At 36.8% G+C, this 17,100-nt stretch overlaps 1 protein-coding gene across 1 annotated transcript in view; it reads right to left on the reverse strand.

Moving 5' to 3' along the window:
- Positions 1–16,905, reverse strand: part of CFAP53 (cilia and flagella associated protein 53) — a 57,787-nt gene extending 40,882 nt beyond the window's left edge. Inside the window, exons 1-3 of the mRNA XM_036918613.2 lie at positions 15,975–16,905; positions 12,246–12,475; positions 11,607–11,780 (exon numbers count right to left, since the gene is read on the reverse strand). Of these exons, the coding sequence (XP_036774508.2) occupies positions 11,607–11,780; positions 12,246–12,475; positions 15,975–16,043 (473 nt within the window). The 5' untranslated portion in view covers positions 16,044–16,905. The remainder of the gene's footprint in view (positions 1–11,606; positions 11,781–12,245; positions 12,476–15,974) is intronic.
- Positions 16,906–17,100: the final 195 nt, after the last annotated feature.

A 17,100-nucleotide genomic window follows, 5' to 3' on the forward strand; every position in this document is an offset into this window, starting at 1 on the left:
CAGGTCCTTGTGATAGTAAAGTGGATTAAGACTTTGGTAAGAAGGGACCCTACGTGCACATCCAAGGAAAGATCCAAGGGTAGAGTCAGCAAATCATGGTAAAGCTAGCTTCCCTTTACCCCTGGGTTCCTGGCAGGGCAGAAGTCCACTGAAGGTGTTTCTGCCAGAGGTGAGAAAACAGCCCTTGTTGTTACCTTTTCACACCCAGGCCTATGTTACCATTCAAAAAGAAGTGCACTTTCAGTAAGTGTTTAGGCCTCATCCTTTCTAAGTCTTAGTAGTTCAGATTTCTTCAACAGTTCTTCATTGAGCCCATTTTCAGTTTCAGGGCTCTGATAGTCAGCACTGACTGCACTTTGAATTACTTAGGGATATTTGCAAATTCCAATTTCCCACTTCTTTCCTCCCCTACTCCCAGACCAGACCAGTTAAATCAGAATATCTGGGGGCAGGACCCTGGCAACTGTATTTTTTCAGAGCTCCTCAGGAGATTGTGGCATACAGTCACATTTGAGAACGTCTAACTGATGCCAATATTCATAAATATTAAGTATTCTTGATTTCTAAATAAAATTCAGCACCTAGAAGCTGATGTTGAGAATGGGCTCAAAAGAGGACATTTGAAGAAATTTTAGGTGTTGAAACTGAAAGAAAGGGTGAGGTCTAAACTCTTATTCAAGAGTAGTTAATACCACACAAATTGACATTTATCAAATACTGTTGAGTACTATTCAACATTTGACAAGGGTTAGTCTCATTTCCCTAACCTGGAATCTCTTTGAGGGTGGGGACTCGGAAATATTTGCCCCATACTACCCACAGAATGCCCAGTAAATAATGTTGTTTTCATTTATTATAATCATGCTTATTAGCAACATAAACAACCAGCAGTTACTCATATTCTGTGGAAGGCTCAAAAAGATAACAGAAACTGAAATTTCTAGGTTATCATAACAAAACACTTTATCATTGACAAATGAATTCATCTGTCTGAAATTCTACAAGAATTGGCCATGAAAAGTTATTAAAGTCTTTCCTAATACTATGTTTATACTCTAGGAAAGTTTTTCAAATAGTGAAAGTCTGAAACCTAAATAACAACAATTAGGGCTTATGACATTTTTTTCTTTAAAAATTAGAAACTCTTCCTAATAATGAAACTAATATATATTCATTGCAGAGAAACTGGAAAATATAGAAAAGGATAAAGACACTGAAAATATGCTTACTCCCACTAGCAAGAGATAACTGAAATTATCAGAAATATTAGTGTATTTCTTTTCAGTCTGTGCATGTGCATTTTTATAAGAATTAGGGTCATTTTTCATATCTATGTATCTATTTAGATATCTCCTTATATCTTGATTTTTTCCACCTAACATACTGGGAATTCTTCCTTGTGGAATATTCTTAAAAATAATTCCTAACTTCAAAACTTTATTATAGTTTACTGATCTGTGTAATAGAGGCTAGAGCCTATAAATATAGCACTGTTTATTTAAACATTTCCCTGCTTGATGAACATATAGGTTACTTCTCACTTTGATTATAATGTTGCAATGAGTATGAGTAAACAGCTTTTTCTACTTATCTCTGATGATTTCCTTAAGATAATTCCCTTCCTTAATATAAAGTCAGAATACAGAAATGTTGTGAAGGTAGATGATGATGCATGGTGCCAAGAGGGCCTGAGTTAACACAGCATGAGGGTGCCCACATCAAGATTTCTTTACATTGGTAAGTCTTCAAACTTTTTGATTATGTATGCCTTTCAGTCAAAAAGTTCTCAGCACCCAATAACAAATATGATTATTTATAAATTGTATGCAGTTATTACTATGTTGCTACACCATGTAAATTATTAAATATATGGAAAAGTGAAAATTTTAAAGATGAGATAAAAAATAAATATCAAATATTTTCCCCCTATATCCTAATGATTCACCTAATTACTTGACCTTAGGAACTCTCAATTTAGGGGTGCTCCTTTCTATCTACAGATAGATAGAACATCTATCTAATTTTAATGATTTATAATTTGACATTAATTTTAATGAGAGAAAAGCTTCTTGTTTGTGAATACTTTACATGGTACTTTCACACATAAAATCTTATTTTATGCTCACAAGTATTTTATAACTTGGATGGAGCAGCAAGTATTATCCCCATTTTAAAATTAAAGTGATTGAAACTCAAGGGGCCTAAGTGTCTTCCCAAGACACACAGCCAGTAGTAGTAATAATATTAGCAACAGTTATTGAGTGGTTATTATTTGCCAGGCACTATTTAAGCACTTTACATATATGAAATGTTATAATCTTCTTAATAACTGATGTTGCAGTGAGCATTATTGCAAGTTCATTTTTACCATTATTCCTAGTTTTCAGATAAGAAAATGGAGGCACAGAGCATTAAGCATCTTAGGTAAGATCATATATCTCATAGGTGGTAGAGCTGGGATTGAAGACCTCAAAGTCTGGCCCTGGAGTTTGGGTTCTTTGGTACTTCATTGTATCACTTCTGCCAGAAATTGACAGAGGCAAGACTACCCTCAAGTGTCCTGACAACACATCCAAGGGTATTTGTTTAATAAAACACCCCAAAACAAAATAAAGTCCCAAAATGCCTACCTTAATCTGGAATTAAATCATTAATTGTGTATAAATATAGGACACTTAAAAAGAAATTACACAATGTTTCAAAGCACGATCCATAAAAGAAGTATTGATAAATTGGAATCATCAAACTCAAAAATTTTTTCTCTGTGAAAAGCCAGTTAAAAGAATTTTAAGAAAACAAGCTATAGACTAGGAAAAACTATTTCCAAACCATGTATCTTACACAAAGGACTGATGTCTAGAATATATTGAAAAAACTCTTAAAACTTAACAGCTAATCCAATTAGAAAATAAGCAAAAGACAAGAAGAGGCATTTCACCAAAGAGGATATATAACTGGCAAAAAAGCACATGAAAAGATGTTCAACATCACCAGTCATTAGGGAAATGCCAATTAAGACCATTATACTACTACATACCTCTGCTAATACTGACAATATCAAAGTCTGGCAAGAATAAGTAAAAACCTGATTTCTTATGCATTACTGGTGGGAATATAAAACATTACAGCCACAGTGGAGAACAATTTGGCAGTTTCTATAAAAGTGAAGCATAAATACAAAACCCAGCACAAACATATGACAATTACCGTAGAGAAATGAAAATTTGTGTTCATACAAAAACCCATACACAAATGTTCATATCAGATTCATTTGTAATAGCTAAATACTAGACATGTATGTTCTTCATTGAGTGAACGCTTTTCACAAACTTAAGTACATCCATACAATGCAATACAAAGGAAAAACGACTGATGTATGCAGCAACTTGCATTGACCTCACAGGCACCAGGCTGACTGAAAAAAGCCAGTCTCACAAGATCCCATACTGTATGACACCATTTACATAACATTCTTGAAATGATGAAATTATGGAGATGGAGAAAAGATTAGTGGTTGCCAGAGGTTAGAGAAGATGGGGTGAGAGTGGTGGCTGTGAAAATAAGGGGCAGCATGAGAGAAATCTTTGTGGAGATGGAATACTCTGTATCTTGATTGTCGTGGTGGGTTAGATGGATCTACACATGTGGTAAAATGGCACAGAACTATCCATACATATGGTACTAATGTCAACTTTCTTATTTAATACTGTAGTCTAGTTAATGTGAAATAGAACCATTGGAAGAAACTTGGATAAGGGTACATGGGATCTCTGTATTATTTTTGCAATTTCTGTGAATATATAATTATCTAAAAATCAAAAATTGAAAAAATAGCAATCACTGGCTATCCAGTCATTATTATTCATTTCACTTCATTTTCATTACTGGAAGTAATTTTGCTCTTTAGAGGACTAGGAGCACTAAAAATGATGAATTCCAGGTATCAAATATTCTAGGTGTGATCCTGTATATACCTAACAGAAGTAAATGCATATGTCCCCCAAAAGACATGTATGAGAACATTCATAGCAGTTTTATTCATAAGAATCCCAAACTGGCGATAACTGAAATGCCTATCACCTGGAGAAAGAATAAATACATTATGATATATACATACGATGGAATACCAAAAGGAATGGGGGAGGAAGAGAAAGAGGAGAAATAATTTCATTCTGCTTTATAAATGTATTAAAGCTTCAACTGTATTTTCAGTAATGGGCCTGATTTAGTATCCTTGGTATTTAACCCTAATCTTTGACTTTCATAATGAATTAAAACTGTTTGCTGCTCTGTATTGAAGAATTGGCAGTATTGCATTAAAAACACTGAAAACAATTTGTGTTCTGATTAATTATATTTCTGTAAGATATGTTTCTTCAAAGCTTCTAACAATTCATCTAACTAGCAAGTTACAACTTCTCTATGAGTTATACAAGATAGTCAGTTATATGAAATTTATCTATGAAATCTGTAAAATGTTACCAAGTTACTAAATATTTTAAGAGCACAAACCACTTATTAAACTTCACATTTCTTACTGTGCTGACTGGGAAATGGAGTGGAAAATATATGACCAGCCCATTGAAATTCACTTGCTAGTGTCCCCTTTGCCCCTCACAGCATCTTCTCACTAGCAGCCAGTAGGGAGTGTCCAAGTCCTCATGGGGAAAAGGAGTGAGGCTCTACTTAACATAGGCTAGAAAAATCCAAGTCTAATCCTGTCCTGCTTACTACAAGCTTGAAGACCCAGGAAAATTAATATCTGTGGAACTCCAGTTTCCCATCTGCAAGATGAGGAGAGTGGCATGTTCCTTCTGGCCATATGCATTCTACACTGGCTTTCTTTACTGTCCTCCTTCAGCAGCTCCCAAGCTCTGAAACTTCCCATTCCCTCCAGTTTTAGCAGTTTAATTTACTCTTGTAGCAGCTGTATCTACAATTTGTATGCACTACCCACTGAAAAATTCTTTAGTTAACTTTACAAACTTTGCTTACTTTATGAACTTCTTTAGCATACTTCTCCTTTGGGTCTCTACTAGGATAATCTATATGATGAATAGCAACTTCATGGCAGAGAGAGAGGAGATGTTAAAAGCTTTGTCTCTGAACCATGCCTTATTTCCTCCACATGTCCAGTTTTACCACTTTCCCATACCTGCTGACCTTTGGATTTCTCACCTACTCAAATTTCACACACTGAAAAATGAGCTCTTGTATTCCTTCTGTACTCTTGAACTCAGAGGTTACATTTACTTTATCTTGGACCATTATATTCTTGAATCCATAGTGGCACGTTAGACAACCTACCCCACTCACACATGGTGACTTGACAGCCTAAGTGACATTTTATTATTAAGCCAATCAATCTATTAAACAGTCACAGTGTCTGGCACCAAGTCGGGGCTCAACAATATTTATTGAATGAATAAATGTAATGGCTATGTTTTAAACATTTCCAGGTAATATTTTAACTTTAAAAATCCCTTCTGAAGATAAAAATCTTAATCAGTACTCTAAAACTAAGAGACTGATAAGGTAGATGATCTGGGGCACTTCATGGGTCACATTATGTGACCATCACTGCATTGAGAGACATGAATAAAAAAAGGGGCAAAAGGAACAAATTATCTTGAGATGTATGATAGCCATTATTGATGTTCACACTCTTAGAAAGTAGTACAGAGACACTGAAAATGTAACTGAGGAATTAAATATATAATGAAATTATAAGTATGTAAATATTTTCTTGCTCTTAAGAATTATAGATCTAAGAAGGAATATAACACATCGAGAATCTTTAGTATACCTTTGCTTTAGAGGTAAGAAATGCCTCACAGTTTGTGAAATTAAAAACATTTGCCAAACTCTTGATGATGTAACCCTATAGATCATCACAGAGGATCACCCTTTGGTACTTCTATACAAATCTTTTCTCTTGTAAGTCACGTATTGAACTGAAGTGAGAGCACAGACTCAGGATATCTCCAGATGGAAAAAATAAAATGAAAAGTGCTGATGGAGGCAACCCCAAGACTGGACTGAGTACAGTAAAGACCAGGAATCTGAAAACTGACAGTCACCATGGCTCTGGGCTGGGAAATGAATCAGAAGTTCAGGTGATCAGAATCCAAGGATCAGGACACCAGGTGAGGAAAAATAAAGAACAGAATCAAGCACACACTGAGCCCAGGTGGAGACTGTATCACTAGGGCAGAACCCAACACTACCGAAGATGTCTTGGGATAGGAACTTGCTCTCCACAGCAAGGTTGAGGTTAATACCTAAAATTCCATAACAGAATCTCACTTGGTACTTGCATTCTAATTGTGAGGCAAGCACAGAACATTAGAGTACAGTATTCACACAAACTCAGTACCTGCATGGGTGTACATCAGCAATATGGCAGACTAGTTTTCTACCATTATCTACCCCGACATGGAACATTGATTTTGATAGTTGCCCATGGATGAGAGTACCTTTGTGGGGGTCTAGGAGTCCAGTGAAGAAGTTACAGTATATTATTGGAGGCAAAAATCTGAGAATAGACACACTGAAGAGGGTAAGAACAGCTTCACTTTATCCTGCCCCAAAAGTGGTACAGTTCAGTGCCAAAAAAGACTTCCTTGGCCTGTGATCTCTTTCGTGGAGGAAAGTGAAAGAATGTGACATAAATGAGCATTGGGCTCCCCCAGCTTCCCAAGTGGCCTACTTCTTTCTTGCCCCACCCAAAATAGTGAGGTGATCTTTGTGGCTGAGGGGTTGGAAGATGCTGGGAGCACAGCAACCAGGGACTGGTACTCATCAAGGGTTGTGGATCCATCTAACTGCATGGACTCCATCAGAAAGCCCACCCATGAGCCACTGGGGATGCCTTGCCTGCAGACCTGCCAGCTGGAACACAGGCACGCCCAACACTCCACATCATGTGCCCTGTGGTTGGCTCCCTGCATGTGCTCCAGTGAACAGTGAGTGTGTGAGCCTTTGCAGGTGGCTAGCAAGAATGCACGGAAAGCTGGCCTGACTGTGTGACTGGGAGAAGGCACATACTTGAACATTTCAGGGACCACACTAGGGAAAAGAATGGGAGGCTCTCAGTATCTGGTCTGGCTTTATAGGACCAAGAGAAGGCATACAATCTTAAGAATCCCCTCCTCAAAAGAAAAAAAGAAGTGTGGGGAGACACATCATAAAAAGGTCTGAGAAAGCCTCAGAATTTCTAGGAGGGCTGACTTGTGGAGGTATTTATTTCCTGAAGCCATGAAGTAAAGACTGGAGGAGGATATTGCTTCTTTGAATAGGAAGAAAGTAAAGTAAGACTTCAAGGAACATGAGAAATCAAAGAAACATAACACCACCAAAGGAATACAGTAATTTTCCATTTACTGATCCTAAAGAAATGGAAACCTATGAATTACCTAACAAAGAATCCAAATTAATTGTTTTAATGAAGCCAGTGAGCTACAAGAGAACACAGATATATAACTAAATAAAAAAGGAAAACAACCCATAAACAAAATGAGACATTCAACAGAGAGTTAGAAATCATTAAAAGAACCAAACAGAAATTCAGGAGCTAAAGAATACACTAAGTGAAAATGAAAAGCACAAGAGAGAGGATCAACATCAGAGTTGATGAAGTGGAAGAAAAAATATTAGAACTCAAAGATAGGAAATTTGCAAGTAACCATATGTATCCAACTATATGCTGCTTGCAAAAGATTCACTTTGGCTTTAAGGACACACATAGGCTGAAAGTAAAGGGATAGAAAAAGATACCCCATGCAAGTGGAAACCAAAAGAGAGCAGGGGTAGATATACTTCCATCAGACAAAACAGACTAACTCCAAAGCTGTAATAAGAGACAAAGAAGGTCCTTATTTAATGATAAAGGGAACAAGTTATCGAGAGGATATAATAATTACAAAAATATATGCACCCAACATCAGGGCACCTAACTATGTTAAGCAAATATTAATATATCTGAAGGGATAAATAAATGGCAATGCAGTAATAGTAGGGACTTCAATACTCCACTTTTAAGAGTACACAGATAATCCACACAGAAAATCAATAAGGAAACACTGCACTTGAAGTACACTTTAGATCAAATGTACCTAACACACATACACAGAACATTCCATCCAATAGCCTCAGAATATATATTCTTCTCAAGCACACAAAAAACATTCTCCAGGACAGATCATCTGTTAGGTTACAAAAAAAAGAAGGATTAACAAATTTAAGAAGATTGAAATCACATCAAGAATCTTTTCCAACCACAATGATATGGAACTAGAAATCAATAACAGAAAGAAAGCTGAAAAGTTATCAAATATGTAGAAATTAAACAACTCACTCCTGAACAACTAATGGATCAAGAAAGAAATAAAAAAGGAAATAAAAAATACATTGAAACATATAAAAATGGAAACACAACATATACAGATTTAAGGGATGCAAAAAAGCAGTTTTAAAAGGGAATTTCCCAGCAAAAAACACCCATTTTAAGAGAAAAGAAAGATTTCAAACAACCTAACTTTAACTCAAGGAACTAGAAAAAGAACAAACCATGCCCAAACTTGGTAGAAGGAAGGAAATAACAGAGGTCAGGGCAGAAATAAATGAATAGAGACAAGAAACATAATAAAATAGCACAGATCAATGAAACTAAGAGTTGCTTTCTTGAAAAGATGAAATTGGCAAACCTTTAGCTGGACTAACAAGGAAAAAAGAGAGAAGACTAAATAAATTAGAAATTAAAGGGGAGACATTACAACTGATATGCAGAAATACAAAGAACCATAAAGACTACTATGAACAATTATATGCCAACATATTGGATAACCTAGAAGAAATGGATAAATTCCTAGGCACATACAACCTACTAAGACTGAATCACAAAGAAATACAAAATCAGAAAGACCAATCTTGAGTTAGTAGGTTGAATCAGCAATAAAAAAGTCTCCCAACAAGAAATTACCATTACTAGATTGCTTCACTGGTGAATTCTACCAAACATTAAAAGAAGAAATAATACAAATCCTTCTCAAGTGCTTACAAAAAATTGAAGGAGAAAGAACACTTCCAAACTTATTTTACAAGGCTAGCATTACCCTGACACCAAAGCCAGACAAGGACAGTACAAGAAAATTATATCCCTAATAAACACAGATGCAAAAATACTCAAATAATATTAGCAAATCAAATTTAACATCACATTAAAAGGATCCTATACCATATTCAAGTGGTATTTATTCCTGGGATACAAGGATATATGTGATACACCACATTAACAAAATGAATGATACAAATTATATGATCATCTTGATAAAGGCAGAAAAAGCATTTGACAAAAATTTAACACATTTTCATGGTAAAAAATCTCAACAAATTAGGTACAGAAGGAACGTAACTCCTTAATAAAGGCCATATAGAAAAAGCCCACAGCTCATATCATGCTTAATGGTGGAAAGCTGAAGGCTTTTCCTCCAAAATCAGGAACAAAACAATGGCATCCACTCTCACCACATTTATTCAACATAGCACTGGAAGTTCTAGCCAGAGTAGTTAGGAAAGAAAAAGAAATAAAAGGCATCCAAGATAAAATAGAAGAAGTAAAACTGTCCTTGCACATGACATGATCTTATATACTGAAAACCCTAAAGATTCTACCAAAATCTGTTAGAACTAATCAAGAAATACAGTAAAATTGCAGGATATGAAATTCACACACAGAAATCGGGTGCATTTCTATACACTAAAAACTATCTGAAAGAAAAATTAGAAAGCAATCCTGTTTAAATTTAGCCTATTTACAATCCTATTTACAACATCAAAAACAATAAAATAGGAATAACTTAACCAGGGAGGTTAAATGTCCATACACTGAAAACTATAAGATGCTAATGAAAGAAATTGAAGACAAATAAGTGGAAAGATATCCTTTGTCCTTGAATTGAAGGAATTAATATTGTTAAAATGTCCATACTAACTGAAATGATCTACAGATTCAATGCAATCCCCTTCAAAATTCCAATGGCATTTTTCACAGAAATAGAAAAACAATCCTAAAATTCAGATGTAGCCAGAAAAGATTCCAAATAGCCAAAGCAATCTTGAGAAAGAAAAACAAAGCTGGAAGCATCAGATTTGATTTCAAACTATATTACAAAGCTATAGTAATCAAAAAAGATGATACTGGCATGAAAACAGAAGCATAGACCAGTGCAATGAAATAGAGGGTCCAGAAGTAAACCTGTACATATAAGGTCAACTAATCTTTTACAAGGAGGCCAAGGACACACAATGGGGAGAGGATCGTCTCTTCAATAGTTTTAGGAAAACTGGATATCCACCTGAAAAAGAATGAAATTGGATGTCTATACACACCATTTATGAAAATTAACTCAAGATGAACTGAAGACTTAAATATAAGACCTGAAACTGTGAAACACATAGAAGAAACACATAGGGAAAAACTCCTTGCCATTGGTCTTGATGATGACTTTTTGGATATGATATCAAAAACAAAGGCAACAAAAGCAAAAATAAAGAAGTGGGAAAATATCATGTTTAAAAACTGCTGCAAAGCAAAGGACACAGTTGACAAAATGAAAAGACAACCTACAGAATATTTTTAAACCATATATCTATTGAAGAGTTAACATCTGAAATATATAAGGAACTCATACAGCTCAATAGCAAAAAAATAAATAATCCGATTAAAAAATGAACAAAGGACCTGAATAGACATTTTTCCAAAGAAGACATACAAATGGTAACAAGTACAGGAAAAGGTGTTCAATATCACTAATCATCAGAGAGATACAAATCAAAACTATAGTGGGATATCACTACCTATTAGGATGGTTATTATCCAAATGACAAGAGATGGCAAAGATGCAGAGAAAAGGAAGCCCTGTACACTATTGGTGGGAATGTGAATTGGTGTAGCCATTAAAACAGTATGGAGGTTCCTCAACAAGTTAAAAATAGAACTACCATATAATCCAGCAATCCCATTTCTGGGTATACATCCAAAGGAACTCAGTATCTTGATATCTGTACTCCCACGTTCACTGAAGCATTATTCACAATAGCCAAGATATGGAAACAACCTTAGTTTCCAGTGATGTATGAATGGTTAAAGAAAATGTGCTATATACATATATACAATGGAATATTATTCAGTGTAAAAAAGAAGGAAATACTGCCATAATATGGATAAATCTGGGGAATATACTAAATGAAGTAAGCCAGAAAAAGACAAATACTATATGACCTCACACAGAGATGTTAATAAAAGGATACAAAATTTTATTTAGATGAATAAGTTCTGGAGGCCTAATGTACAGTATGGTAACTATAAGCAATAACACTATATTGTATACTTGAAATTTGCTAAGATAGTAGACCTTCAGCATTCTTACCACAAAACTCATTATCTACATTATTCAATTATATATATATATATATAAAATGAACAAGACTTAAAGCTACAACTGCCGTGTATACCTTTAAAGCTATACTTTACTGTAAATTAGCATTCCTAAATCTTTTTTTCATACCCCAACTTCAGATTCTGTGTGTGTTTTTGACATAATTACCTGAATTGCTGTTCTAGCTTTTCAGCCACAAAATCCTGTCTCTCTTTTTCTTTCTTCTCTTTTAATAATCTGGTTTTCTCTCTCATTCTATCTATTTTCTCCTCAATTGTTTCTTCTTTCAATTGCATTTCAGTAAAATACTCATTTTCCTCTGATGCTAGAAGTTCACGTAGCCTAAAACAAAATGAAAAATAATTAAACTTGTCATGCCACATGCATCATTTTACTAAGTGATTTTTTATTTTGTTATATTCAATTCCAGAAGCATGTTTAATCATAAATTTTGCAAGAAAAAGATCATTAGAGTCTTCTATAAAATAAGTCTAGTTACCATTTAAAGCAATAAACTGATCTGTGCCACATTTTATTTGATGAAATATAGATAAGATATATAATGTATTTCTTCAACAAAAGAAGTAAAATGAACACATTTTAGTTATAGTAACAAAATACAAACCAATATATTCTTTTGCTTTCTATCAAACATGAGCTATCATAAGTACAAATATAAACAAGCAAGAGCTACTGATTTGATAGGAATATGAGTATCTCAGCCATGATCCTTACTATTAAGAGTTCACTTGATTTCTCAAGCTGTGGTTTTAGTAATATTTCATAGTTCAGGTTTGTGAGTCTTACTTATTTCGTCTTTCTTCAGTATTGATGATATACCCTTGCATGGCATCCTTGATTCTTGCTTTCACAAGACTGTCCATAAACTTGCGGTCATTGTGCTGGTCCCACTCAACCTTAAAGCAATCCCTCTCCTTTGACTTAATGGAAGCCAAAATAGCATGACGTTTTTGACCACTGTGTTGGATTCTTTCCAGATGTTGCTCAGCCCCTTGGCCTCTGGGTGTCTTGGCTCTCTGAAAACAAGTAACTATCATTTATGATAGACCCAGAATCAATTGCATATTTTCAATTAATCATGACTTCCACCAATACTCACGCTAATTAAACTGGGTATATGAAACAAATACATCCTGTTACAACTGCAAATGTTTTAGGTGTCTAGTGCCTAAGGTTGATTCTTTGAGCCTATACCAAGATATTACCAAATCTGTCTTGTGCCATTTGAATAAAAGTTCAAAGTATGAATGGAACAATAGCGATTACCCAATCAAACCAGGAGATATTAAGTGATTTGTCCAAACTGCTTGAAATACTTAGGGGAGACCTGGATAGAATTATAGGCATTCTAATTCCTGGCCTTTATCTTGTCACCCACTATCCCACATTGTTTCTCAGGAGCAGACTAGCATAGTTATGCCCAGGAAAATACTTTCAGTTCAAAGAGGCTACTATTTCAGTGTATAGGATATATATAATGAGTTGTGACAATGAAAAAGCCTTTACTAAGAAGACAGAAGGTGGGGGGTGAGGGGGTTGAAGAGTGGTGGTGGAGGGATGGAATGGAGGTAAAGAAAGGGAAAAAAGAGAAAGAAAACTCATAGTAAAACTGTATTCCTGTCTCTATTGTGCCCAGAAATTTAAGGCAAGGGCTGTGCTCCTGACATTTTAGGGTAACCTGAATTTTGGTAAACATATTCTTTTTATACAAACTTCCACTAAAAAGGTGGAAATGCATACACCATTTTGAATATATATTCATACATTTAATAAATCACATGGACTATCTTATTTCTGTATTCCTAATATTGAGCATAATGCTGACCACTGTCAGTTTCTCAGTATTAATGAGTGAATGAGTTAACAAATTAAACAGTGTGTTTGGGTGGGCTTGATGTAATTTCTGCTCCTCATGGAACAGCCATGAAATCCATAGTCTTGACCTTTGTATTTCCAGACAGTTTTTTATCAAGTCAGCCTTAGGTGAAGAGCGGGACTCTAGGGTGCTGATTCACAGTAACAAAACTCTTAACTCAGGTGACTGAGTCAATTACCAGAACACTAGGGTTGGTTCTTGGTAAAGGAGTCTCCTGGGTAAAGAAAAATCAATATTTAAAGATTGCTTGATGAAAAGATTCAGAGTTCAGTGTACACATACAGGTACCTAGATTTAGTTGAACAAGATAAGGCAGGGCTGAGGTGGATTGTAAATAGATGACGTTGGGGATTATAGCATGGGAAGTAGCTAATCCAAGCCAGAATTATTTAGAGACTAGAGCCAGTTAATTAACAAACTACTGTTCTCTTAATATGAACAGCAATGAAGCAGAACAGAGTCAAAACTACACTGAAGGCAGGATACATAGGCTCCTAGGAGACACATGGATTGAGAATAAAAGCCAAGCATCATGGTCATCAAGAATCAATTGTCTTGTATTGTCAGGGCAGGAACCAGGCTCCGAGGTACGTTTTGACTGAAGAGGGGAATGGGGTAAAGAGAACAACCTGAGCAGTAGCCAGAGGGTCAGGAAGCCCCTCAAGGTACAGAGCATCCTGTGTGGGACTCTGTTGTCAGGAAGCACCTAGTCTCCGGATGAATAAGGCTTGACCTGAAGTTCTCTAACAAGGTGATGCCAATCCACACACTGTCACAGCATTACTCAAAAATGGCTATTTAACAGACATAGAATGTAAAACAGATCTGTAATTTTAACATTTTCTAGTAGCTGCATTTTACAAAGTAAAAAGAACCAGGGGGAATTAATTTTAATAATATATTTTATTTAGCTGATATATCCAAAATATTGTCATTTCAACATGTGACGAGGCACATTTCAAGTGCTCAAAAGCCATATGTGGCTAGTGGTCACCGTACTAGACATCGCAACTCTAAACCATGCTAAAGGCAGGAGAATGCAGGATTTAATAACTACCTTGTGTTTTCAAGGTCACTGAAGGCTTTTGTTACTGTAATGTCTCAAATTAGTTTCTAGAACTACACTGTACAATTTTTATGTCTTAAAGAACAATGTCTTACAGTCTAGGTTTAATTCTGGCCTCTACCCATTACTAACTATATGATCTTGAGCAGACTCTTCTGAGTCTGTTTTCTCACCTGTCAAACTGAGCAAAATAAATATCCTAAAAAAAAGTATTTTGAGAATTATATAATTGGTTCCCTAGGCAACATTCACCAAGTAACTGCTCCTTTTGCTTCTCCATTACTTAGCACATTACATTTTTTATTTTTTCCTTCTAATTGTTTAGAGTACAAGTCTCATCTCTGGTGGCTTTAATTCTTCCCCCACCACAATACTGCAGCCTCTAACATCCACACTTTTTATCACACTCTGACATCTGAGATGCACCAATTCTGACCTTTCCCTTTTTCTCTTTATTCTTCTAGAAGCTCAAATTATTCAATAAGCCTGCCTCTCTGACTTGGTGGTAACTTTTTTCTCCTGTTCCTTATTGGTTCCCAACACAAGAAATGGCACATAACTAATATCCCAGCCCCTGAGCTCTGTTTGGATACAGAACCCGAAATACCCAGGTTTCTGTCCCTCATGAAAAATGTCTGTAATTCACTTTGAACCCTATAGTGTATAGAAGCCTCCAGTCAACTGATTTCCAGACCCAGATCCTACAGAAGATCCTAAAGAAGAGGGAGCTGGTCTGTAAGGTGACCAAGAATTGCTATGTGCATCGTTGAACATAATAAAATTGGATCCCCCATTACCCCTCATCTTTCTTCCATAAAGTAGCATCACAGACAATACAGCACATAATTATCTACTGCGTTAATCTTTAATGGTTTTATGCATAAGCAAATCCTTCTGCAGTTAAATAATAAGCAACTCGAAGGTAGGGATCAGACTTCTAACGAAGAGTAAACCTCCCAGGGTCATTGTATTCATCCCTGTATCTTCTATGGTGCTGTGCACACAGCAGACGTTCACATAATACCTCTGTAATTCACTAATGACACAGGGAGGTTTTCTAGCCTGTAGAAGTACATGGGCCAACTGCCTTGGGGTTCTGAGCAGGACCCATCAAATTTTGCAGCACACAGCATTCCCCTGGATTCTAAACCACCAACCCAGCTTAGAGGCAACCAACTGTCCTATTTCCAGGCCTGCAGGAACTTTTCTGTTAAAACTGAATTGGCACCACTCACAGCCTACATACAATTTTTCTAAAACTGCAGGACCAGCCCAAGATCACATAGCTGAAACACTGCCAGGCCAGACCCCAGATTTCCTGCCCACCTCCCCACCAATACAGAATCTAAGTATTGTAACTTGTGCAAGGCTGGGCTGGAGGAATAGAATACGGGAGCTAGGTGAGCAACTCTATCCTTCCTTCTTTCAAAATTTAACACACTGCATCAGGCACCTGCTCCCTTTGAGAAAACCCCAACAGGGGACAGGTTGCGTACCAGTATGGGCTCGACTGGGCCTGCAGTGCTGGGAAATACCGAAAGCAGTAGAGCCTGCACACACATCCCTTGCTTACCACGATCACCACTTTGGGAGTGGGGCCTTTAACCTCCCGCTGTAGGATGCCAAACCGCTGGCTGTACATTTTCGAGTCCCCTCGGGACGGGGGACGCCTCTACCGCGGTTGCTCAACCGCGGCGACCTGTGAGACAGGCTTGTGCGTTACAGAGTTCTGGTTGCCATGGTGCGAAGGGGCAGGTGGGTGGGGCCAAAGCTGGTCCCGTCACCATGGTGACAGTAGACGCAGCACTCGAGACTTCCTCTTGCGCGGCCCTCACCCCACCCTTGTTCAGGCCTCCAGCTGACCTCACTCCCTTCCTCTAGGGTTCATCACAATGGCAGAAAAAAGCCTCCTTAACCACAAGTGAAGGGAATCTAATTACATTCCAACTGACTTTGCCATTTATATCCTGTAATTTGTCTAAAAGAATGAGAAAGGTTAGTGGACATTTTGAAGGAAAGTTAAATTTTGTGGCCATCTCTAGGTTAATCTTGATAATGACAGTAATCATCATCACAGGACCTTGTATCTGTGTAGTCTTTTACAATAGTTTGCAAGATACTATCACATAAAAACTTTGAACCTCAAAATATATTAGAGAGGTGGAAGAATGGCAGATAATACCCTCGTTTCACAGCTGGGGCAATTAGGGCTCAGACAGCCTAAGTGCCTTGTCAGTCCACCCAACCAGGAATGATAAATGTTAAAATCTTCCTACTGCACTGGGCAGAAACTAGGGCTTTGACTTGAGGTACCCTAGGGTGGAGGCAGATCAGATGGGCTGGTAGGGCAGTGACACAATCTGGCTGGGCAAAATAAAGACTAAGAGTCTGAGTCAAGGGTCACAGTGGACCAGGGTCAGGACACAGATAAGTGTAGGTGATAAGGCCCTGAGAATCTGGATCCCAGGCAAGGGAACAGGCAACACAGATCAGGGAACCTAGAAGGGGCCCTCAGCACAGGTGTAGATCACAGCTATACTTCCAGTCAAGAGCCAGGTGGTAGTTAATACATAAGAGCCAGTTAATAATGACACTTTGGTACTCTCCTTAAGTGGGGGGGCAAACATAGAACACGATATAGAGCAAAGGAAAAAATCAGTACCTAGTCAGTAACTAAACTGTAATAATAACCAAAGTAC

The sequence above is a fragment of the Manis pentadactyla genome, chromosome 6 (genome assembly GCF_030020395.1).
Source record: "Manis pentadactyla isolate mManPen7 chromosome 6, mManPen7.hap1, whole genome shotgun sequence".
Classification (NCBI taxonomy): domain Eukaryota; kingdom Metazoa; phylum Chordata; class Mammalia; order Pholidota; family Manidae; genus Manis; species Manis pentadactyla.